At 49.3% G+C, this 25,370-nt stretch overlaps 1 protein-coding gene across 1 annotated transcript in view; it reads left to right on the top strand.

The window, feature by feature from the left end:
• RET (ret proto-oncogene) overlaps positions 1-17,723 on the top strand; it is a 60,708-nt gene extending 42,985 nt beyond the window's left edge. The window contains exons 14-20 of the mRNA XM_004680912.2: positions 8,024-8,238; positions 8,331-8,453; positions 10,451-10,521; positions 11,741-11,878; positions 12,959-13,058; positions 14,516-14,663; positions 16,058-17,723. Coding sequence (XP_004680969.2) covers positions 8,024-8,238; positions 8,331-8,453; positions 10,451-10,521; positions 11,741-11,878; positions 12,959-13,058; positions 14,516-14,663; positions 16,058-16,215 — 953 coding nt within the window. The 3' untranslated portion in view covers positions 16,216-17,723. The remainder of the gene's footprint in view (positions 1-8,023; positions 8,239-8,330; positions 8,454-10,450; positions 10,522-11,740; positions 11,879-12,958; positions 13,059-14,515; positions 14,664-16,057) is intronic.
• Positions 17,724-25,370: the final 7,647 nt, after the last annotated feature.

Here is a 25,370-nt window from a genome sequence, read left to right as displayed (position 1 = left end):
TGCTGCCCCCCCCCCTCCCCAGACACCCACCTCACCACTGCCCTGCGTCCTGGCACTGAGTCACCCCTGCCCACTCAAGCCTCGCCTCGTGGGGACAGCTCAGCCAGTGTTCCTCGCGGTTGCGGGGTGCTCTCTGGACACTGGGCCCAGACTGATCGCTTGCATTTGTTTTTTGTCACCCACAGATGTGGCCGAGGAGCCGGGCTGCCCCACATCCTGTGCCGTCAGCAAGAGGAAGCCTGAGTGTGAGGAGTGTGGTGGCCTGGGCTCTCTGACGGGCAGGTGCGAGTGGAGACAGGGAGACGGCAAAGGTAGGCTCTGTGCACAGCCAGGCCCTCAAGATGGCAAGCCACGGTGGCGTTACCAAGCAACGGGCTTGCTCCACTCTGTGCTTAGACGCCAACACCGTGATACAGTGTCTGGAAAAAGAAAGAGGCTTTACTGTGAGTTGATTGACAAGGAGACAGTTAATACACTCGAAATCTGCTTCTCTAGTTAAGAAAGGGGATGAGATTACATAGGTTTGGGGACTGGGGACTGGGAAGTGAATTTTATTGGCTGAAAAGCAAGTTAGGGCAAAGCTGATTGGCTAGTCCCAGGGCACATCATGCTTGGAGAAGAATGAAGAGGCTTTTTTTTTAGGAATTTCTGAAGATTTGCATTTCTGATGGTGGGACCCTTGTCTCTGCATACCATGCGCCCCACCCTCACCCCGTGTTTGCAGTTTCTGGCCTCTGGCTGGCCTTGGAGTTCAGCTCTAGATTAGTCACTTCTTGCTCAGACTGGGGTCATCTGTAAATAAACTAACCTGTGAATGAGTAGAAACCTTAAAGAGCAAGTTAGATAAAATCTTTTTGTTTTGCTTCCTAGGGTGTGAAAGCAATTTTACCATTTAACCTCAGTTACAGTGGCCAGTGGAGATGGGATTCCTGTAGGCTGCAGCCTCTATAGTGACTCTCCCTGCGCCGAGTCGGCACCTCAGCACGTTGCCCACCGTCATGGTTCCTAACACAGGGAAAGCGTGGGCAGGCGTGCAGGGTGCAGATGAGAGCCAGGCTGTGCATGGACAGAGGGGTTCTTCCTGGAAGGTGCCAGGCCCGAGGGTGTGGCCTGAGGCAGACCGGACCTGAGCCAGCTTGGGGGTTAACAGTAGCCAGCATTGGTGTGTCACCCATCACTGTGAGGCTCCCACTAGTGGTGGTCTTAGTCTCAGCTGACCCCTGGCCCTGCCTGGCCCTTCCAGCCCCGCCGCCCGCTGCCCTGTGCGCTAAGGACTCCCCACGGGCTCCTCTGTGATAACACTGCTGGGTGCCATTTTTCTCTGCTCAGGCCTCATGTTGGTGATCCATAGAGGAGCAGAATCAACTTGGGAGTCCTGGGGTGCTGCCCCCCTAACTCTCACAGTCTGCCCAGAGGGTGCGCCCACATGGGGGTGACCAGCCTTCTGTGTGTCGTAGGAATCACCAGGAACTTCTCTACCTGCTCCCCCAGCATCAAGACCTGTCCCGATGGCCACTGTGATGCCGTGGAGAGCAGAGACGCCAACATCTGCCCCCAGGACTGCCTCCGTAAGCAGCCCACCAGAGCGCCCCTGTTCAACCTGAGGTGGCCCAGGGCTCCGGGGGGAGCTGGGGGAGTGAGTGGAAGCATGTTGGACTCCCGCCTGCTCTTCAGCCAGACCTGCCAAGTTCCCGGGTTTACGTACTAAGCTTTGTTTGAACATTTCATTTAAATGAACAATTCTACCTGCCCCTTCCCCCACAAAAATACCTGTGGGTTCCGGTGGCGGACTATACTTGCCAGTGTCACTCTGCCAACTCATGGAGGTGTAGTGCCCTGCCCCCACTTTTCTGACTTGCACCTGCCCCTTCCCTGCTTCTGTAAAGTAACTACGTGGATCCTCTGGGGGCCTGGGGGCTCTTCTTTCCACCCACGGTGGCCAGAAGTACAGTCATAGAGACCGGCTGTCCAGGTGACCAAGATTTCTGAGCTCCCTGCTCCCTGGCCCTGAGTAAGCTGCTCCCTCAGTGCCCACATGGGGGGTCGTGCCTTGCAGATCCTGCCAGGGGGCTAAATGGGCTGCTTCTGTCTCCAGGGGGCGGCGACATCATTGGTGGGCACGAGCCTGGGGAACGGCGTGGCATTAAAGCTGGCTTTGGCATCTGCAACTGCTTCCCCAAGGATAAGAAGTGCTTCTGTGAACCGGAAGACAGCCAGGGTGAGTGGGTGGGGACGCTGGCCCCTGGGGCCACATACCAGACCTCCCTAAGCCCAGCAAGGGGGGCAAGAGGGACAATGGCAGGAAGATGAGTGAAGCCCAGGAGACCCCCCACACACACACCTTCCCTTATCTCTGGGCCTCAATTCCCTCATCTGTGCAGGCAGAGAGATGGGTCAGGGCCACTACAGAGTGCCCTCGGGACCAAAATCGTGTAAAAAAAATTAGGCCAGAAAATCAGTGCTTTACCAAGCACCTCACCATCAGCTTAGCTGTCCCTTTGCGGGGCTCACAGCACCAGCTAGCTGGGACCCCTCCTTCCCAATCAGAACCCCCTGATCCTCCTCCTGAAGCCACAGGTGTGGCGGGCAACACAGACCCCACTAAGCAGACAGGGCAGCTTCTGGGATTTGGAGTTGTTACTGTGTGGCTCTAGGCCTTAAGCAACTTTTTCCTGGACCCATTTTATATAAAGAAATTACAGAAGATGTTGGGAATAGGAGAAGCTTAATCTTCCTGGCAGCCCTCCAGGGTCTCTGGTTTCAGTGGGTGCACAGCTTCTGCTGTGTGACCTTGTGCGTCTGCTCAGCCTCTCTGTGCCTCTTGCCCCTTGGAGGCGATGACCATCTCCAAGCGCAAAAGTACACGAGTGTGTCTGTCAGTGCTGGTGGGGTGTGTCACTCCCACTCTCTCGTGCCAGTGGCACTTGCTAGGCTGCTCAGTTGGTCCCAGAGGCCACAGCCCAACTGTTGTGGGCATGGTGGGCTGAAGACGGTGTTTGCTGGCCGCTGGTAGTGTTCAGGGGCGCCCTCATGGAGTGCTGCCCCTCAACGGCCACCCTTGCCTGCAGACCCGCTGTGTGATGAACTCTGCCGCACGGTGATCGCGGCGGCCGTCCTCTTCTCCTTCATCGTGTCCGTCCTGCTGTCCACCTTCTGCATTCACCGCTACCATAAGAACGCCCACAAGCCACCCATTGCCTCCGCTGAGATGACCTTCCGCCGGCCCACCCAGGCCTTCCCTGTCAGCTACTCCTCCTCTGGCGCCCGCCGACCCTCGCTGGACTCCATGGAGAACCAGGTCTCAGTGGACGCCTTCAAGATCCCGGTAAGGTTCCAGAGGGCTGCAGGGGCGGGGAGGCGGGCAGCCGCCTTTGAAGGCCCCACAGGTGACGGGGACAGCAGAGAGATGGGGGCAGGGAGGGTCTCACAAGGCTCCCTGCTGTGACCCAGAGCCCGTGACAGCTGAGGTGCTGTCCACGGAGAAGACGCTATGGATGTTCCAACGGCCCCCGCCTTCACCTCTCTGCCTTCCAGCACGGGGTGGGGGCTCGAAGTAGGTTAGATGCATGATGACATTTGGGCCATGAGGACCCATGCGGGCTGGCAGCCCAACTTGATGGGAACTGTTACGCGAAGGTCCCAAAGGCCTTGGGGAGACTAAGGAAGGATATGGACTTTAGTTGTTGAGAGTGGGGCCTCTAGGAGTGGGGGTTGGCCAGAGGAGCTCATGTTGTGTCTCTGCTCTGCAGGGAAGACTGGAGAAGGAGGCGCAGAAGTGGGAGCCCTGTGGGGAAGTGCTGTCCCTACCCAGCAGGAGATGGCAGCAGGCAGGGCCTTAGCTGGGGTGGTAGAGGGGTCCCTGGGGCAGTTGTGGTGGCCAAGGCCCACAAGGCTCTGACCTGTCCGCTGATGGAGCATGCCCATCAGCCAGCAGGCACCCCCAGAAATCTCCACAACAGGCCTCTGGGACCAGCCATTTGATTCCTTCAGAAACCTGGATGGTTTGCTCTGAAGCACACAGGAAGGGGGTGCTGGTGAGTGCCTGGCCAGATAGACATGTATCACCCCAGCACAGAGCAGACAGAGCCCAGCTGGGGCCCTAGGGCCACGCTGACCAGCATGGAGGTCCTGGTCTCTGTTTTTCCTGATAGAAAGTAGAAAGAATGACTTTTCCGGTGCTATCCACATGTGCTGAGTGCAGCCTCTGCAGTCAGTGGTGATTCGTTGCAGCGTAGAAGTGCGGATACTGGGTGTCCCGCTAGTGTTGTCAACTCTGACCCTGACTATGTGCCCTCCTGGGGCCTGCAGCACCAGGACACCCCAGAAGCTGGCTGGAAGGGTCCCTGGCCATAGTGCTGAGTGGAAGCCACTTCCGTACATGGGGAGCACATTCATGCGTGCACGTACAGATCTCAGAACACAGGGCGTGGGTCCCCAATGGTATCATTTCTGGCGTGGGTGAGCCTATCAGGGAGCAGCACCCCAGACATGCCCTTGCTTGGCTGTAGGGAAATGGATGACAGTGCTGACACAGAAAGGGGGGGCCCGACAGGCTTCAACATCCCTGATTGGAATTCAAGTACAAAGACAGGCTGGAGTCAGGGAAGTCTTTCTAGAGTGCCTTGCTGAGTGAACGAAACTTCAGTGGGAAGGAGGAGGGGAACATGGTGAGCCGCGTACGCAGGTTCAGAGCAACAGTGGGGCACGAGGGAGGTGTAGGCTCTTGTACAACCCGGGGTGGGGGGGTCCCAAGGAGCATAGTGGTGCCTTTCCAAGAAGCTGGGGGTCTTGGGCAGGGAGGTGCCAATTTGGTCCTTTTTGGGTATCTGGACACCAACAGAGAGGGCGGACCAAGGCGCAGACTGTGGACCAATCAGTACCTTACACTGGGTGCCCAAAGTGGCAATAGCACTGAGAGGCTTGGGCCAGACTCCCGTGGAAGAAGGGATGCACCCACTACCTGTGGTTGTTAGTAGCCCTGAACCCCTCATTGTAAGCAAGAACATAGCCTTAGAGTGGCGTAGGGTGCATTCAGTAGACTTGGGACCAGCAAGGTTCCAGACCGTTCTGTGGTGTCACTCTGGAGGGGAGCCCATCATATAACTTCATGATAAGATCTGTCTCTGGGGTTCACTCTGGAGGGGAGCCCATCATATAACTTCATGGTAAGATCTGTCTCTGGGGTTCAGCCTTCAGTGAGTGGGGAACCAGCACCAGCGGGTTCAGTGATGGTCAACTCTCTGCACACTAGTTTCCCCCTGCAGGAACTCCTTTTTGGGTTTTTGTCTTTACCTCAGTGTCTTTTTTTTTTTTTTAAGATTTTTTTTTGTATATACATACAGAACTGGGGTAAAGGCCAGAGGTGGTGGGGTGAGAGGATTCACTAGAGACAGAGTGGGGAGCAGAACAGGAAGACTGACAAAGTACACTGCTGAGGGGAGCAGCGGATGCGCCAGGAGAGCTCTGCTGAGCCATGTGGTCACCTCCCTGGTCAGGGATTGAACTCATGCTGCAGTGGCTGCAATAGCTTCATAGTGCTATGCTTTAACCCTTTGCACCACCAGGGAGGGCGGGAGGGCCCATCCTCAGTGTCTTTCTCTCCTCTCCCTTCCTTCACCCCCACCATAGGAGGATCCAAAGTGGGAATTCCCTCGGAAGAATTTGATACTTGGAAAAACTCTGGGAGAAGGTGAATTTGGAAAAGTGGTCCAGGCAACAGCCTTCCGGCTGAAAGGCAAAGCTGGGTACACGACTGTGGCCGTGAAGATGCTGAAAGGTACCTGTCCAGGCAATGCAAACAGGTGCCTCTGTGAGACCAGGGATGACCAGGGATGAAGCCGCCCTGCCAGGTTGCTGGTGGGGGTGGTGACCAGAGCAACAGGGTGAAGACTTTTTACTCCCTTGGAAGGTGCTAGATTGGTGCTACTTCTGCCCCAATGCTGGGTGAAACGTAATGTGGAGTTTTAAAGCATCATGAGCCCTTTTTGGCGTCCATCGATCACTCTTCTTGCAGTAGTCTGTCCCATTCATTTCTCTCGGCCCATTATCTGTAGAGTTCTGTAAGGACTGGCCCCTGGCCCCTGCCACCCTGGCTTGCCCTATCTCTGGCCGCCTCCAGGAGACCTGCCCCTCCCATGACCAGTCATGCCACATGTTTGTCTCTGAGTGGCACACACTGAGTGTTTCTGGGTGGACAACATCTACCGTGGCCACACCCTGGCCCATGTGGACGAAGCCCCCAACAGCCGGGAGTTAGGCCCCAGTTGCTGCTACACACACATTTGAATGTGGCAGGTGGACCACACTGCCAGGGTATTATGGGTCTTCCCACACTAGGGAGACCCCAGGAGTTAAGGAGCAAAGTGAGACCAGCTGCCAGCCTCCCATGTTGGGGTCAGCCATCAAGCAGACTTGGCACCCTTCCTCAGCTGCCCTCTCACTTCTAGACAAATCTGCAGCTAGAGGCGTAGCGTGGCAACAGCTGGGCAAGAGCCACAGGGCTGCCTGCCCACGGGATACATGTGCTCAGCGTGGCAAGAGGCCACTTCTGTGCTGTCTCACTGTCTTCGCCCTTTCCCAGGACTTTACCCCCCACTGCTGAGAATGTGGTCATTGTGTGTTTAGGGATATCACCGTGTCCCTTTGCCTTTCTAGAAGAACTAACGAAGGGGTTAGGTGAGTCTCTTTGTACCAATGTCTTTGTATGACGGTGATTGCAGAAAAGTAATGTCACTTATACACACAGCCCAGTGTTGGGGAGGCTTTCCATGGTGACCCTGCTTATGGGGAAGTTTCTTCTTGAGGGTTCTTATTGCTTGGAGGCAATAAGGATGCTGTTGAGCATTCCATGAGCTGCGAGAAGCTCAGAGCAGCCAGGTCCTTGCACACTCTGTCTGAACTTGGGCTGGGACTGTCTGCGAAGGCGGTTAACAAATCTCTGCAGGTCAGGTGTGGGTCAGGTGATATCATCGCCCCTTCCTGAGGGATCATTTTACAGCCTGCTGTTTACCTGCGTTGCAGAGAATGCCTCCCCAAGCGAGCTGCGGGACCTACTGTCAGAGTTCAACCTGCTGAAGCAGGTCAACCATCCACAAGTCATCAAGCTGTATGGAGCCTGTAGCCAGGACGGTAAGCCTGCCACAAGACAGGTAGCCGTGGGGCAGCCTTGACTATTTTGTTCCGTCCTCTGTCACCTTTCCTCACCACACCCTCCATCCTTCAGAAGCTCTGGCCCTTGCATCCTGCTGGGGGATAAGGGCGAGAGGGCCTCCTACAGGAGTGCTTGTATGAGGCTTCTGGCTCCTGAGCAACATTCTCTGGGCCTGCCAGGCTGCTCAGAGGGCTCTGAATTTCAGTTGTCAGCACCCCACTCCAGACAGAGCCTCCGGGGCAGGGAGCTCCAGAAATGGACTGCACCCGGTGGGGGTATGTGTGCCATGACCTCCAGGAGACCCAATCCCAGCCCTGCATGGCAAAGGCATTGTCACCACCCCTCACGTGAGGACACAGGCGACGAGACTGATCTGTTGGGCTTCCAAACCCAGTGTGCTTCTTGGGGTTCACTGTGCATGTATGTGTGCATGTGTATATTGAGGTTCGAAACAGGGACAGAGCCATGGTGACAGGAACACTGGTCAGTAAAACTCGGGACAGGCAGCAGCTGCAGAAAGCTGGCAGCCTTGTGCAGGACCAGACCCTCTAGCAGTACCAAGGACCTGGAAAGACACGCCATTCCGGCAGCAGGGGGCAGCCTCCAGGCCAGGGCTGAGCGCACTGGCTGCCTATCTTGGACACGCCAGAAAGGAGCCATACACAATGACTCAGGGAGCCAGCTGCCACTAGGGCTTCCACAAAGGCGCTAAGTGACCCAAGCAGGGCTCTGTCTGTCCCTTGTACCTTGCTTCTGGGGTATAAAGCCTACACGGGGATGCCCACAGCCTCCCGATCCCCTACACATTGCCCAGTGCTGGCCTGACTTCCTAGCCTGCAGGCAGCCAGCCCATAGCCCCCTCTCTGCCCCCAGGGCCGCTCCTCCTCATTGTGGAGTACGCCAAGTATGGTTCCCTGAGGGGCTTCCTTCGAGAAAGCCGCAAGGCAGGGCCCGGCTACGTGGGCAGCCGGGGCAGCCGCAACTCCAGCTACTTGGACAACCCAGATGAGCGGGCCCTGACAATGGGCGACCTCATCTCCTTCGCCTGGCAGATCTCTCGGGGGATGCAGTACCTGGCCGAGATGAAGGTGTGTGCCGCCCCTGCCCAGCTGCACCCCCGCCCCCAACAGCCTTCAGCGGGACCCGGGTTTCAGGGCTTCCCTCGCTGTCTTCCTTGTAGCTCGTCCATCGGGACTTGGCAGCCAGAAACGTCCTAGTAGCTGAAGGGCGGAAAATGAAGATTTCAGATTTTGGCCTCTCCCGAGACGTTTATGAAGAGGACTCCTATGTGAAGAGGAGCAAGGTACTGGACCCAGGGAGTGCTGGCCAGGTGCTCCTGCACTGGGGGGCAGCACCTTTGGGACATGTGGGGAGGATAAAGCAGGTTTTGGGGTTTTTTTATAATTTATTTGCATACAGAACTGGGGTGCAGGCCAGAGGTGCAGGGGTGGTGAGAGGATTCGCCAGAGACAGAGCGGGGAGCAGAACAGGCTGATTGACAAGTACACTGCTGAGGGGAGCAGCGGGTGGGGCCAGGAGAGGTCTGCCACGCCATGTGGGTCGCCACTCCCTGGCTGGGAATCAAACCCACGTTGAAGTGGGTTTTAGCTTCTTAATGGTGCATTTAACCCCCTGCACCACCAGGGAGGGCCCCAGATAAAGCAGGTTTTTGGAATGTAATCTAGTTCTCATTCCCGAAGGCTTCCCTGTGCCAGGGTCCCCAGACACCCCGATTCAGACTCACCCTTACCCCTCCATCATCTTTTTTCCTGAGTGCCACACCTGGAATTTGAGGGCTGCTCCCTGAAGGACTGGGGCCCTGAAACTTATCTTGCTTTTCTAGCCTCTCACTTCTGAAGGCCCAGAAACAACGGAAATAACAGTTCACGCTTGTTCTTGCAGACTGAAAAAAACTGTTTCCTTTCTGTGTAATTCTAGTTATTTGGAGACATAAACCCAAGCGTGGCAGTCATTCTTTCCAGAAAGGAATGGACTGCTTTTCAGGTGTGACTCCCTGGGATGGGGCCTGCTGGATGAGTTTGGAAGGTGCACAGGGAACCCTTGGCGAGTTCATTGGAACATTCTTCAAGTCTCTAAATGAGATGGTTGAGAACTCTTCTGGGAAGTTGTATTCTCTGGCATTTATCTCATCCCTTTAGTTCTGTTGGCCCCTCAGCCCTGCTCCTGCAGCCTGACAAGACAATGGAAAGTCACAGCTACTCCCACTTTCAGAATAGATGCTGCCCAGAAGAGAAAAACATGAAACACCACTCCCCCACTTCAGCCTTGCTCGGAGGGGTCAGAAGGAGCCCTGAGGAGGGTGTTTCATTTCTTCAGGGGCTTCTGCTTTGACTACACATCACAGAACTACTGAAGGGGGGTTGGAGGAGGCTGCTCCCCACCCCACGAGCCGGGTGTGGACAGAGCTTCCTGTTGATACACTGACCTCGAACAAAGCCCTGTGTCCTGTGTTAGACTAGAGCAACACGGGCATCCAAACACAGACACCCTGGGAGAGTGGGACTCTGGCAGTGTGTTACCAACATGCACCCCAGAAACCTTCATGCTTCATTAACAACATAAGCCCGAAAGAACTCTGTTAAGAAAAAGGAATTTCAAAATCTAGTGCAAGCATTTTTAAGACCAGTTTGTGCTTTGAGTTCACCTCTTGAAAAACAATGGCAAAAATTGTCCTGGACAGCATTCACTAGGTCTAGCCAGTGCCTTGATCATGGAGGACAGTCTTTCTGGGGATGCCGAGGGGTCAGGGGATGAAATAAGAGGGCAAAACCCATGCCACACACAGATTTCTTCCCTGAGGTTCCTCAGGAGAGCCTTTAGTTTGTGACAGAAGGCCAAAAGATGGAAATGGTAAAAGGTGGTTTCCCCAAGCCTGTTCCCCTTCAGAAATAATGAGCGGCCTTGCTGGACAGTACCTATGGACCACACATTGGGTGGTACCGCCCCTGGTGCCACATAGCCCTGGATCGGCCTAGGAGAACCTCAGTTGGCCTGGGTCTCCATTCCTCACATTTCTTCTCAGCAAGAATGTGGTGTGCCACAGGCACATCCCGCGTGGCTCTGGGCAGAGCAGCTGACTCTGTTCTGACCCCGTTGGGCATCTCAGCCCAGCCTGGGAGAGGAGGACGGGGACCAGTCCCGTGAGGCTGCTCTCTACCCTGGTGCGCTCTAGGCATTCTCAGTCAGCATCTGCGCCTCCTATACGGCCCCACCCTCCACCACCGGCTGTGGTACCTAGGATGTCAGAGCGATGTTATTACCTCTCTTTTACTTCTTTAGGGTCGGATCCCAGTCAAATGGATGGCAATTGAGTCCCTTTTCGATCATATCTACACCACCCAAAGTGACGTGTAAGTGTGCATGTCATCATCTCTGAGATAGTTACATTGGGACATTTATACTGGCAGGGACCATGCCACCTGTCTAGGCAGTGTGGCTGGGGCATAGTGCTGGCCCTCACTGCCTTGGGCCATGCCAACCGTCCTCAATGGTACCCAAACCAAGGGGGCTTCTGGAAGTCATCCAAGGGGCAGGGTCCAGCAGTGGCTCTGAAAGCCCCACGGAATGCATGAGAACAGTGTGGGAGGTCACCACCCCTCCCCTCCTTGGCTCACTTTCTCTTCTGTGGCTTCCCCATCTGGCCCCTCCCCCGGCCTCTCCAAGCATCTTAGTGAGCACAGACCCAGTCAGACAGGGCCCTTCTTAGGGGATCAGGCTCAGACAGGTGCCCTGGAACTGGTCCCCGCCCACAGTCAGGGTTCCACTTGAGTGTTCAGAAATGGGAACCAAAACTTGGTTGTCAAATTATTTTAAGACTTGATAGCTTTCAAAACACAGCCAACTTGTTTCTTTGGGTTCTGCCATCAACCGACATACCTTCTTGAATAATGTGGGCTGTGGAAAGGCGGTCTGAAACAGTTTGAAACAACTGTTTTCTGATTACCAAAGTTCACTGTAGAACAATTGCAGAGAAAAACATATTGTAGACACTAAAAATCACTTGGGTCCCAACACCCCTTAGTAACTCCTGCTGACCCCCACAGACTTCACCTTCTAGTGTTTTCTGTGGTGTGCAGGTATGTACCTTTCATTCCTGCAGGGGGAACTGTGTGGTAATGGTGTTTTATAATCTGATTTTTTATAACCACTTCATAGTATTTTTTCCCTGACAGTTAAATATTTTTGTATAGCAGTAATTTTATTTTCTTCTAAGCTCTTAGAACATCCCCCAGCACACAGGAGAGAGCTGAAGGAGTTGTTCAGGGAACCCCAATCCCTCCTTGCATTTTGCTGTGCTTCCTTAGCTGCTCTGTGCCCTCTTGGATGCTTTGACACATCCCCGCAGGGGCAGCCACTCACCCTTGTGGGTGTGGGGTCTGAGCTCGGGCTTTGGCATCATGGGGTGGGATCAGGGTCAGCAGGCTGCTAGTCCCCACCGCCATTCTGATCCATCTGCAGTTGAGCATCTGCTCGGGGCATTGGTGGGTCAACAGCTGCTGGGATGTATATCTGGGCTGTGCTGGGGGCACCCCAGGCCCAGTCATTCATTGGTGGTCTTGCACCGTACAGGTGGTCCTTCGGTGTCCTATTGTGGGAGATTGTGACCCTGGGTGGCAACCCCTATCCTGGGATTCCTCCGGAGCGGCTCTTCAACCTTCTGAAGACAGGCTACCGGATGGAGCGTCCTGACAACTGCAGCGAGGAGATGTGAGCGGACTCTGCACTGTCCCGGCCTCCCTTGGGCACACACTGGGTCTCCAGGGAAGGAGATGTGTGCTCATTCCCTCCCTGCTCAGAGTAACCACAGGGGCAGCCGGCGGTGTGCTGGGCAGCAGGTAGCGAAAGGGCAGAGCGTGACAGGGCAGAAGCCTGACCACCACCCTTGGGCGTGATGGCAGGTGTTAGAGTCCCAGTTCTGCTGGAACTGAATGGCTTTCCTGGGAGACTTGCAGGGATAAGGCGGAGCAGGCCAGAGAAATGTAGTGAGAAGAATGAAAGGCTTCAGACTGCAGAGCAGCTGGAGCCCACGGCCAGAGACCCATCCCCGCAGGGCATTTGGGCAAGTAATTCAGAATTACCCAAAAGGTATACATATTAGGGATTTCCCAAATGAAGGTGCTGATCCAGGCAAGGGGAACCTGGGCTTTTGTCCCAGAGAGACAAAATATCAGCTGATTCTGGGGGACAGGTTGAGAACAGCGTTCACAGGCAGGGACATGCGGGCCAGTTCATCCCACAAAGTCTGCAGTGCGCCTGCCTCTGCCTGAGGGCTGGGCCGGAGGGGGAGTGCAAGGCTGAGTTGGCGCCACCTCCGTGGGTGGCCTGAACTGGCAGCCAGCTGGCCAAGCACACACCCACATGGCAGCTCGGGAGGCCCTGCAGCTGTGCCAGGGCACCGGGAGGTGAGGAAGGTGCAAGTCAGGGATGCAACTAGCAAAAGTTTTTGTCTGTTTCCACACTCAGTTCATCTTTTATAAGAATTTCAAGGACCGACGTTTCCTCCTCAGCTACTTTCATGGGCACAGCAGCCCATCAGCTCTTCATCACTGGCTATGAAAGGGAGATGAAAATAAATTTCTCTCAGCAGAAGAGAAGTTTACCAGCTGGATCGTCACGCCAGCTGCCCTGGGCCTCACGTGACCCCTCAGACCCTGGCCCAGCTTAGAAAAGGGTGTCAGCAACATAGAAACAGCTTTGAGGCTTGGGGCAGAACAAGGCACATGCCAGGGTGGCAGTGTGATTGGGTAGTCCCTCCTGCGTCATGAGCACTTGTCTGTTTCCCACCAGGTACGGTCTGATGCTGCAGTGTTGGAAGCAGGAACCAGACAAGAGGCCAGTGTTTGCCGATATCAGCAAAGACCTGGAGAAGATGATGGTTAAGAGCAGAGTAAGTACCTGCAGCCACTTGCTGGGGCCAGTCTTGGCAACGGTGGGACTCAGCCTCACCCCAGGTCTGTGAAGTCCCCAGGGGAGGGAGGGTCCAAGCAAGGCTGTGCAGAGGAAGATGAACATGCTGGCCTCTGAAGGCAGCAGCAACTAACCCTTCGGGCGTAAGGGCCCTTGGGCTTCTTTTCAAAGCTTGAAGAAACCATGATTCTTAGCTTGATACTTAGGAAGAGTTCTCCACAAACAAGTATGAGAAGAAAAATCTCCAAAGCTAAATTAGTTTCAGTAATAGAACGTAAGAAAGTAGAGTTGCAGTGGGCACCTATGTGTTGAGGGGCCAGGCAGGGGGGTGGGAGGTGACTAGGGAGAGGTGGTGACTGTGGCAAATGGAAGCAGAGCAGGCAGTCTTCTCTGAAGAACTACTCAACTGTAGCCTCATATAACAGGAATATAAGCGTTTGCATGGCTGGTCTTCTGAACTCGAAGGGCCACTTCTGTCAAGTTTCCCAGTTTTTAATGTTAGGAACGTATTTAAATTTCCAAAAATGTGGGAGGGGGCCAAACAAAACATCTGCAAGGCTAGCTTCAGCCTTGGCTTCCTGTTTCCAACTCTATGAACAAATGAGAAAGCCAACCAAGTTTCAACAAATATTTATTGAGCAGTTGCTACACACCATGTTCTGTCACAAATGCTGGGGATATAAATAAACAAAACAGACCAGGCACAGACTGGTTTCATCCCTGACATTGACACATTTACTAAAGGTTGCCATTTCTTCAAGCACAAAAAATAAGATGTTTGGCCTAGGCCACTTGAAATAAAGCCTAACGTTAGCAAGGGGCTTAGGCAAAGCCTCTGATTCCTGTGAATGAAGGCTTGTCTTAAACAAAAGAGCTGACGCCCAGAGAACTGGCCTTCTTGAGGTTCTTCATCCAGTTAAGCAGGGCAGCATAAGTAGCCGGCATTCAAGACTGTCAACGCTTGGAGCTGAAGCCAATGGTAGTATCCTGTGCAAAACCCGCATCCGTGACTTCCAATTTCTGAGTCCTGATGTGATATTCTGGATAGAAGGGCACCCTGAAGGGAAGCTGAAGCATCCAGCATGGGGGGAGATATATCTTGGCTTCCTCAAATAAAGGTGCTGCAGAGAGCTCAGGTTTCATAGTAGGCTGGTTCCCCAGTGCTACAGATACGGGACAAGTGTAGAGACCCAACAAGGCGACTCTTAGAGGGGGCTGTGATGAGGACCATGAGCAAGGCCAGGCAGGAGTTAGGGGATAGCAGTGCTGGTTCTCGGTGGGGTGGTGTGAGAGGGAAGCCCAAGGAGGCCAGTGGGCTGGTGCACTTAGAGCTAGGTCAGGGCTAATGCCCTCAGCAGTGGTAGGGAAGAAATAGAGATCCCTGGACATGTCCGCTTGTGGCCCAGGCTGGGGTGACCGGCCATCTCTGTCTTCCAGGACTACTTGGACCTGGCTGCGTCCACCCCATCTGACTCCCTGCTTTATGATGACGGCCTCTCAGAGGAGGAGACACCCCTGGTGGACTGTAATAATGCTCCCCTCCCTCGAACCCTCCCCTCCACGTGGATTGAAAACAAACTCTATGGTAGAATTTCACATGCATTTACTAGATTCTAGCAACATCGTTCCTCTCTACACTATCCTTACTCTCTGTAATGCTTTCTAAGAGTGTTTCTGGTCTGAATGAAGCCAAAGCCCGCCCTGAACCTTTTTATTTGTAAATGTCTGACTTTGCATCAGTTTACATTCAGGCATTTTTTGCAACTATGTTTTTTTGTTTTTGTTTTTTTTTTTTTTTAAAGGATGTGAAAATAAGTGCAACTATTATGCTGCCCAGCAATTTAAGGTGACAGAGAAGAAAGAGAGCAGGGCAGAACTCTCAGGGGAAATTGAGTCAGTGATGAATGAGTGCTTATGGGGTGGTTATCAAGTCATTGAACTTTGAATTTAACCACTGGGATAAATTTGCTCAATCAGGGGAGGTACCAAATTTAGAAAGGAGGAGCCAGCACCACCCTGCCTGCATTGAGAGCCCAGACAGCAGCACCCCCAGATCCTGTCTGGACCAATGGGTGGCTCATGGGAGCTGGGGGCGGGGGGAGTTGGAGGGGGTGCTGGTACTGGGAAGGAGCGTGCAGCCTGACCTTGGCCATAGCCTCGTGTCCCCTGTCGGGGGAACACACACACAGACTGCTATTTTCACATCCTTTGCATTACACGGTGTTGTGACACTTGTCACTTTTAAAGTCAGTGGTAAAAGCTGGAGCAAATGCTTTTTGAAAGAACATAGTCTGTGGTGCTGTGGTCTTGCAATGGACAGTAAATATGGTTCTTGCCAAAACTCCTTCTTTTGTCTTCGATTAAATACTTGAAATTTTTTCCTGTTTCCTAACTTCATTGATTGTTTGAAAATCTTGGAGTTGCAAGCACTTTTCCAGCCAACATTGTTCCTTTTGCATGCCTCCTGAGTTACTATTACTTGCTGGCTTCGGGTCTAGTGCTGTACGCCATTTGCCCGGTCGGTCGACGCTGTGGGGCTCACCTGCGTGTGCCCTTGACATGGAAGATTCGCTCCTCTCTGTTAGACTTGGATGGAAGACGAGTCGAGTAGGCTTCTTTACGTTAGAGAACCTTTTCTAGGAGCTTACCACTGCAGTAGCCATTTGTACAGCAATGGCGGATATGAGATGCTGCCTTAGAAAGAGTTAAACGGACCAACAGATGCATGTATCAGGTTTGAAACTGTGAAACTCAGTCAAATTGGTCATTTCTGTTAAGTCACCATTACCAAAAGAGCATGTGGCATTACCCCTTGGTAGTACAGTGTCTGGAAACCTGAAGCACGAAACCATTTATGCAATTGGCACAACAATCGGAAGTTTGGTTTGATCCTCAAAGGGAGTTTTGCCAAGGCCTTACTGTCTGCACATGAAGTGTTGGTTCTTCAGTGCAGAACAAATGATCTGTTTTCATTTTTAGGCATGTCAGACCCGAACTGGCCTGAAGAGAGTCCTGTACCACTCACGAGAGCCGATGGCACTAACACTGGGTGTCCACGATATGCAAATGATAGTGTATATGCTAACTGGATGGTTTCACCCTCAGCGGCACAATTAATGGACGCATTTGATAGCTAACATTTCTTTGTGCAAGGTAATGGACTCACAAGGGAAGAAACCTGCACTTCACACTGGCTGGCGATTTTCCCTCCTAGCAGAGATAGCGCACTGGATGAGAGTCCTGAGTTCAGTGTTTAGGTCTTCCCTTCTCTACGGCCCTCGGCGGCGCCAGGGTGGTCTGGATTCATCCGTGACCACCAGTCACTCTGCTCACACGTGTGGGTCCCTCACTAACTACCTGAACTGTTTGATTTCTCTGGTCCCCACCAGAGAAGGCAACAAGATTTAAACACAAAGCACACACACATGCACACACGCACTCGCAAAGGCAGCAGGAAAAATAAAGGCCAAATTGACCTGTTCTTGTTCAAATTGAGAGCCTGAGAGCTGGGCAAGACCTTGTAGCAGTGTCATAGCTCTACCAAGGTGGAGGGGAAGGGGCAGCCTCCAGACAGGCCTTGGCTCAGCATCTGAAAACCAGTTTTGTAAAATCATGTAGCCTTTTCTTAGCAAGACATTTGATTTTCATCATGATTAAGATGATTCTTAGATTTAGCACAATGGAGAGATCTGATGCCATATTTGCTATGTAGAAGGGTGATGTGGAGGGAGTGGGTTCACAAGACACATTTGTCCCTATCACTGAGAGATCACTGCTCCAGTGAGGAAAAAAGTATGAAGCATAGGGGTGTTCCAGGAGCGTGACCTCCAGTGCAGAGACTGCAGACAGCAGAGACCTGGCTACGACTCTCAACTCCAGCAGCCCTCTGTGCACCCCACGTCCAGGGCCAGAAAAGCGGTGACTCATTCCACATATTAGAATAGGGTGGGGCCTGTGCTCCTTTTGAAGGAACAGTTCAGTTAGTTATGTTAAAAGTCGCACTGAATATGACCAAGAATTGCTACACCTCTGATTACAATTCTAATGTGGAAAAGTGTGGTTTGGCTCTTATAGAGCTTATGTGAAAAGGTACATGTATCAACTCCTCTTGTGTTTGTAACTTAATGCTGCTAGACATTTCTGTTTCTTAGATTCTGACTATGACTCATAGTTTCTTGTCATTCTTCACCGCTCGTTTGTGGTCACACATACTCGGCCCTCCTCCCATCACGTGGGAGTGGTTTTTGGGAAGTCCTGGCGCTCTTCCGTCTGTTACAACTTTGCAGCAGAGGTCTGGTTACCAAACTGCCTGGTCTTAAGACTTAAAGCACTGTGAAAGTAGTCTCTTTAAAATGCTGTATTTTGCAGGCATTTCACAAAAGCCGTAAAATGACAGTATTTTGTGTGGCCAAGAAGGCTTGGGTCGTATGTGTGGGAGACTCATGAAGTGTGTTGTGCGCACACATCATGTGTATACAGAGAGAGAGAGAGCTGGAGAAACAGTTACTAGAGATGTATTAAATGTAGCTTTAGTGTGGGCCATTTTTTCAGAATACACTGTGATAATTTACAAATATATCGTTGTGGTAAACTTTTGGTTTTCAGATGTGCTTAATGATAGTCTTGTTAAATGCAGGAAAAAAAAGAATAAAAATCTCTCAAATTATTAAAAATGTCTATTCTGTAAGTGTGAGTTACTACAGCTAGGTTGTTCTTGGCAGGATGAGAACTTCAGGTCTAATTGACTAACCCAGTGATGGGAAATTAATTCTTGAGTAATAATCTATTTGTCTATTCCTGAGTTATAAAAGTACTCATACTTACTAGCCCTATCAGACAGAACTTCCATATGCATATATGCAGAAGTTACTATGTATTAAATATCATTGAGTATTAAGTAGCAATCTGTCGTTATTAAAATTTGTAAACTTTATTTACGAAAGGTATTAAACCATACCATGTTAATTTGCTTTTGTAATCAAGGTGACTAAAAATTTCAGTTTGTAAATAAAATTATGTATCATAAAATGTGTAAACTTCTCTTTAACTTCCTAATGAAACATCAGTTTCTGAATTTGAAGTTTTACTATAAAGATTAAAATATCACGAGGCAATCTATTGTCACTGCTGGGGAACTAAGAGTGGTCAAAATACTAGGAGGCTGGTGGTGAGGTTATTAACTCCATTTGCACCACGTATGTGAAGAGGTACATACATAATGTTTAAAAACTGCCAATTCCATTGTTCAAGGAATTCCTTCAGGTTTCTTTCCCTAAAATAGAGCCACAGCCAAAGTTGAGGTCCAGTATCTAGACCCACCTTGTGGGTCTAAGTTCTTAAAAGTGGTAACTTTTAGAGAAACACATGTAACAAAACCAGGTTCTTGAACATAGTTTTCATTCAACATCAGCCAAAATATTTTTTCTCATCAAAGTTATAGCAAAAGGGCATTATCTAAGGACCTGCTATATTTGCAGTTCTCTGCAGTTTGCCTGTTGTTTATTTCTTGAAGCTGGAGTTGCACAGATTTGGGAGACTGTAAACTGCATGGCAGTAACTAAAGGGAAACTGGCAGGAAACTTTTGGCCAAACCCTTCAACCAGCCTGCAAATACTAAATGTTTCTGTTTATGTCCTGATGGGGCTGTGTGGAAATCCTCTGTAAGCTTGTCAAATGCCTGACGGAGCAGGTGAGTCAGTTTGTAGATTTGAACTGTTACCAACATAAACGACTTTTGGTGGTTTTATTCATTGATGCCAAGGGCTGGGTTGTATAGATTTGCACACAGGATGTACATACCTCACCCAGGGGCCCTGGGGCCTCGTGTGTAGCTCCTGACCTACAGTGCCTGTATGGTGTTGACTGCCTCCAACCTGGACCACAAGGACTGGCAATAAATGTAATTTCTAGGGTCAGCTACTTGGTATAGTCATTACCTTTGAATGTTTAGAAACCTATGCAGAGAAAAGTGTTTGTGGACTTGTAAGCTTGTCTTTTCTTTCTTAAAAAAAAAAAAAAAAGTTCTCTACCAGGTTTCACAAAGGATTCCTTCCCACCCCAAGGCCAGGTTGGAAGTGCAGCTTAATGCCCAAGATCAGGACTTGGACAAATATTTCACATAAAAAGAAAGTTCAAAAGCAAAGCATTCATTTCCAGGCAGAGCACTGAATGGTTTCTAGGTTCCCTTTAAATATTTCCCCATCTAGGGTATTTAGCCAGATGACTTTGGAAAGTTCCTATGAAATCCTTACCCTTATGGTCCTGGAAAGATTTAGTAAGGGTGCATCCAAAGGACGAGCAATGTGGGCGCTCTCACACCTTCAGCATAAAGATGTGCAGGAGTCTTCTCTGCTGCTTCATGCAGAAGACACCCCTCTCCACGGAACCTGCCATGGGGAGCTATTCCCTCCCCAGGGCAGCAGCCTACCCAGCCTTGTTAGAACCTTGTAGCACTTTCTAGTGAGCTGGGACTCCCGTGAAAGACCATCTTAGATGCACTCATGAGAAACAAGAACTGTTGCAGAGAATTTTTCAATCTAGGCCACATTGCCATGTCCATCAAGGGAACTAACAGCACCCCCAAAGAAGTCGCAGTCCACCTCTGCAACTCTGGTTTTGATTGCCGTGTCAAATGACAAAATAGTTTCGCAGATGTTTCTGGGATAGGCTAAATTACAGGACCTGGCTAACACCTCAGCGGGGGTCCAGCCCATGGAAGCATCAGGGAGGCCATCTTGCAGAGGAGGCTACAGGGGCTTCGGTGTCACTGTAAACTGGACCTGGCATCATGAAAAGAGCCACGACCCAGGACCACTTCAGCCACTGAGACAAGATCTCTACCATAGCAGAGAGACCGTGACCCTGCATCCTTTCAGAGGTGACCGAGCAACTCAAGTTCAAAATTAGTGCAAGCAGGCAAAGTAAGGTAGTGCACTTTAAAATGAAAAACAAACACCTTATAAGAGGAATATGGGGAACCAAACAAGGGATGAGGGGACAAAAACCCTAATGAGAGGAGAAGGACAAGAATCAAAATGGGGAAGAGCATAAAAGATTACAGTGATGATTCACTGGTGACTTGGTAGTGGGGATTTTATGGGGGTTATACCGGTGAGGAGAAGTCAAAACTACAAAGTGGACAACAATGTTACATATTTTTAATAAATCATTTTTCATTTTGGTATTTCGTAATGACAGTATTTACCATTCAAATTGTCGATCTCGAATAAAAATGTGAAGTTCGTGTCATGTCCATGTTTTTACTTATCTCCGATTTTGTGAACACAATCAGGATAAACCATATCCTTAAAAATTATAAATTTTTTTGCAGTAACAGCAGTTTACAATGTTTGTTGTAAGAAGTACAGGCTCTCCCATTCAGTTATTACTATATGACACCCACCACCACCACACCCACAGTCCTCCACCAGTTTATTGAGCTTCCTCCCTACCCTCCTCCACCTCTCCCCTTCTCCCTCCAGTAGTCTCAGTTCTATAGTCAGCTTTTTGTGTATTAGCTTGGTTTTACCTCACCCTTTGTTTTGTTTCTGTGTATTCTATATGTGACACCACCATTACTTGTTTTTTTCCTGACTGACTTTGCTTAACATCACCCTCTCTAGCTCCATCCATGTTGGCCCAAATGGTAAGCATTTATCTTTTTCAAAGGCTAGGTAATACTTCATTGTGCATAGGTACATTTTCCTGACCTACTCACCTGTTTTGGGTGGCACTAAAGCTGTTTCCACAGCTTGGCTATTATAAATAGTGCTTCAGTGAACACAGGAGTGCACATTTCTCTTAGAATTATTGTTTTTGTATGCCGTGAGTAGATACCGAGGCATGGAATTACTGCGTCATATGGAAGATCCACTTAATAGTTTGAGAACCCTCCATACTGTTTTCCACAATTACCTGTATGCTAGCTTTGTAGAAATAAAGACCACCCAAATAAGACCAAATAGAAGTTATTTGCTCTGAACTTGCTTCAAGTTCAGGGACAACACTTGCTCATGGCAGAGACTCAAAGGCAGGCAGTGGAGCGGGGAAATGATAGTGATGATGAAGATGTTAGGGATAAGGAGATTGCTAGTATGCTGTGATTGGGGGTTGCTGGCGTGGGGAAGTTGGAGGCAAGTTAAGTGAAACCTTGTGATATACTTGGGGGACAGATTCAGCTTTCTCTGGTTGATCCTAAGTTGGAAACAGTGCGGGGGGTGAGGGGGGTGCAAAGAAACTGCCGGTCACTGACCAAATCCTAATCATCCTGATTTGGTCTCTGCAGAGGTGGTGGATCAGAGTTCTTTGGTTATAAATAATGCCCCTGGTGGCACAGCACTATGAAGCTATCGAAGCCACTGTAGCAAGAGTTCTATCCCCAGCCAGGAAGTTGACCCTCATGGCATTGCAGACCTCTCCTGTCCAGCCCACTGCTCCCCTCAGCAGTGTACTTCGTCAATCTGCCTGTTCTGCTCCCCACTCTGTCTCTGGTGAAGCCTCTCACCGCCCCTGAGCCTCTGGCCTGTACCCCAGTTCTGTATGAATAAATAAATAAATCTTTAAAAAAAAAAATAGCATCATCATTGTTTGTATATTTAGTCTCTCAGTCCTCCCTTTTCCTACTTGTGGGAGTTGTTGACGAAATCTAGAAATCCACATCACCACTTACAGATCAATTTTTCTGTCATCTCCATGGACGATTGTAGTGGAAATCTGGGTTTACCCCCATCATTGAAAAGACAAGTGGTACTTCAGGAATGGTAAGGTTAGGAAAGTCTTTAATTACACATGCCTGCAGAAACAGACATGGGAAGTTCCCAGTCTCAGCACCTTCTGAAGACAAGGGGTTAGTTTTGTGTATAACTATCTCTACATCTGTTACATTGATAAATTGCTTCACAACAGGCAAGTACTGTTTGATGCAAGACTTTACACAACCAGGGAGTAAGAGAGAGATACAATTAATTGGAGGTTGCCCATGGAGACCAGCTTGGCTGGTGACCTTCTAAAATACAACCTTTGTATAGGTAAGCATGCTGAGACCCAGTCATAAACCTTGGTTAGGGAGAATCTAAAAGTGAGCAAACTTGTTAAGTACATCTGTGTTGGCATGTTTAATTGCATCAGGCCTGAAAGCACCTACCTGGTGGGATCTTTATTATATTTATTAGTTCAATAATATTTTGTCTTGACCTTTCTGTTGTTATATCATCATCATGATCATCATGCTTGTGTATTTTGTCTTGACCTTTCTGTTGTTATGTCATCATAATGATAGTCGTGGTTGTGTAAAGCATTTCAAACCTTAGATAGAATATAACAGATATGATGTATCATGACCACTATGTGGAAACAGAAAATCATTCTGTAAATGCTTTGAACCAGGAACCCAAACCCAAGCCAAGAATTAATCCTGTTAGGGGAAATGGGTGTCCTGAATGAACTCTACAGATACAGGTTTTGTGGACCCCAGACACTGAAACGACAAATCCCAGCATCACCAAAGAGAGGAGAACTGGGGCCTGAGGGTAGAGTTAAGCAGCCATGTTGGATATAAAACCAGACATGTGGGCCTTTGGGGGTCTCTTGGACTCTTGGATGGTGGCTTGTCTCTTAGTTTTTCACCACCTCTCAGCATACTATTAGGGTTCCACGTCTGCAGAACTGATAGGATGCATTAACCAACTTATCTCTCTCTCTTTTTCCCCCTGAGTTACTAATTTCCTTTTCTCTTGTAAATAAACCCATTATTAACCATTTTGTGTGTGCCTGCAGTTGAATCATATTATAAGTCCCTTTAAGCATAGAGGTGAGAACCCTCAGTCAGGCAACCCAGTTCACATTGGGGTTGCCCTGTAACAATCCCAAATAGGCCATGCAGATGAACCTTAGAGAGCCAAGTAACTTTTACCTTAAGGCAAATGTGTAGCCTGTTCCACCTTACCTGTTTCACTGATCCAAGTATAGTATTAGGAATGTCACACACTGTGACTACATAATAATAAATCTAAAGCAAGGCCATCTCTACTCAAGTCAATGAGTTGAGGCTGATAGGTAGTTCATCTACAGAAGAGATTATATTGCTAATGAATTCTGTTGGAGTTAGTAATCTGTTTCTTACGATCATATGTGTATGTTATGTGTGTGTGTGTGTGTGTGTGTGTTACCAGTGGAAACACATCTCTATTCACTTAGACAATGAGTTTAGTGATTTCTTTGGGTAGATTGCTGAATAATCAAAGGTGATTTTGTTTTGCAGCTCATGCCCATGTCAGAATTTACAGCATCAGTGATTTATAGATTTATGATCTCTGTATACACACAAGTCATAGAATACAATAACATCATGCATGAGATGTTAATCTGAAACAAATAGGACCAGACCTCTTGACCACAAAAGATGTAGTCTCTGGTAGGGACACATAGAGCTCTAGAAAAAAAGAAGTGGTTTAATTCAGCAAACCAGAACCATATAGCTGAGTTATATATTTTGATCTTGATTGGTCTCTCTTACATACCAAGTATTTGGCTCATCATCCTATGAGGAAAGTTGTTGAATTCAAATTTAGAATGACCTAGGGTGTGATCAGCAGATTGTAATAATTGGTTCTTTTCTGGGAAAGCATGATACTAGTGAATCACAGGCTAATTTGTTTAAAGTCATTTGTCCCTGTTGCTGCAAATGGAACTGCTATCAGCTGTAATTCCCTATTGTCTCCTTTGATGAGACCAGAATTTCCCAGAAGCTTTCATCATGGGAGTCTGTGATGGTGGCAGATTCAGCAATTGGTTAGATCTAGGACAGTGACTGTTGTTTGTGATAATCTAATAATGGCCTTAGAATTAGTGAGTTCTGACCTAACCATTGAAATAAAGAAAAAAGACAAGAGGAAAAGGGCTATTATTGATAAGAGACAACCAGGGGCCTATAGACAATGAGAAGAATGACTGCAAGCAATCAGATAAGAATACAAAACAGTGAAATCAATAGGGGTCTTGGTCTGCCATGTTGGACAGAAGTTGGCCATAATCCAAGGTCCTCTGCTTGTTCTAAAGGTTTTGAGTCAGCTATCTGCTTGGTAATAGTTGCTTTTAGAAGATCCGTAAGAATCCTCAGTTTGAAGTTCCCTAGTAGAGTAGCTTTCCAAATGTGTGGCAATGTGGAATTGCAAATTTAGCTGTGAAAGGTGAACCCAAGGGTGGGTGGCCTAAAGTTTCATTGCTATGACATGTTCACATCTAAAACATACTCAAACCCCATGGAGGAGGGACACTCGGTAAAACCCACCTGCAGGTATTCAAAAGGCCCCTGAGTCTTTTGTTCCTGGCCATGTCCCACCTTGACAGTTTTTCTAGGCTTATATTGGGTGACATATGACCCAAAAATAACCTCAGTCTCTTTAAAGTTTTCCAGGGTTGATTCACGACAGTTATCCATTTTTCTGTACTCTATGAGTAGTTTCATGGAGAAATTTCGCTAACAGCCACCTGCAATCATCTGGTGCTATCAAACAACAATTGTGGGGGCATCAGAACTGTTCTAGATGAAAAACTCAAACATTTCTCCCCCACCTTTTCTTTACTGAATCAGGGAACTAAATGATGTATTATAGTGGCCTCTTTCAATCCTTCCAGAAACTTATTTTTTGAGGGTTTTAGGCAGGATCACAGTCTTGATTGAGGCTGCTTGCTTGCTACTAGAGCATTTCCTTGAGCATCAACATTATTTCTTGTTGTGTGGTTTTCAACCATGATGATGGTCATCTCTCTAGCAAGTAGAGTGTATCTAGAAGTTGTCTAACTTGCTGTACACTTCGGTGGGAATTCCAGTACCCCAAAGTCATGTACTACTAAGTCATTTTTGCTATCTGTATATGTGCTTACTTGCTAGTCTTTGGTTGATAAGATCCAGTAAATGCAAATAGTTCTGCCATCTGGACAAGGAAAGAAAGGAGGGAATGGAAGGTGTGGCAGGAGAGAGATCAGAAGAAGGAGGAAGAAGGAGAGATGGAGATAGAAAGGCCACTGGAGGGCAAGCAGACAGAGGTTTTCCTAGGAAAATAAGTTTTTTTATCAGAATGTTCATTTGCTTTAGTCAAAGAAGCTTTTAGTGAAATAATTTTTGCATCAGAATTTCCTGTGGAGGCCTCTAAACACTGATAAAGAAATGCTACCCAATGGGCCTGAGAAATATTACTTCCTTTTCTAGTGCAGGTTTTAAATTACAACCTTGTACATGCTGAATGTTCATCAGAGTAGCCACTGAAGGCCCAATTCATTCCTGGTGAAAGTA

The sequence above is a fragment of the Condylura cristata genome, unplaced genomic scaffold (genome assembly GCF_000260355.1).
Source record: "Condylura cristata isolate star-nosed mole 26May11 unplaced genomic scaffold, ConCri1.0 scaffold00011, whole genome shotgun sequence".
Classification (NCBI taxonomy): Eukaryota; Metazoa; Chordata; class Mammalia; order Eulipotyphla; family Talpidae; genus Condylura; species Condylura cristata.
This window is presented reverse-complemented; position numbering and strand designations above follow the sequence as displayed.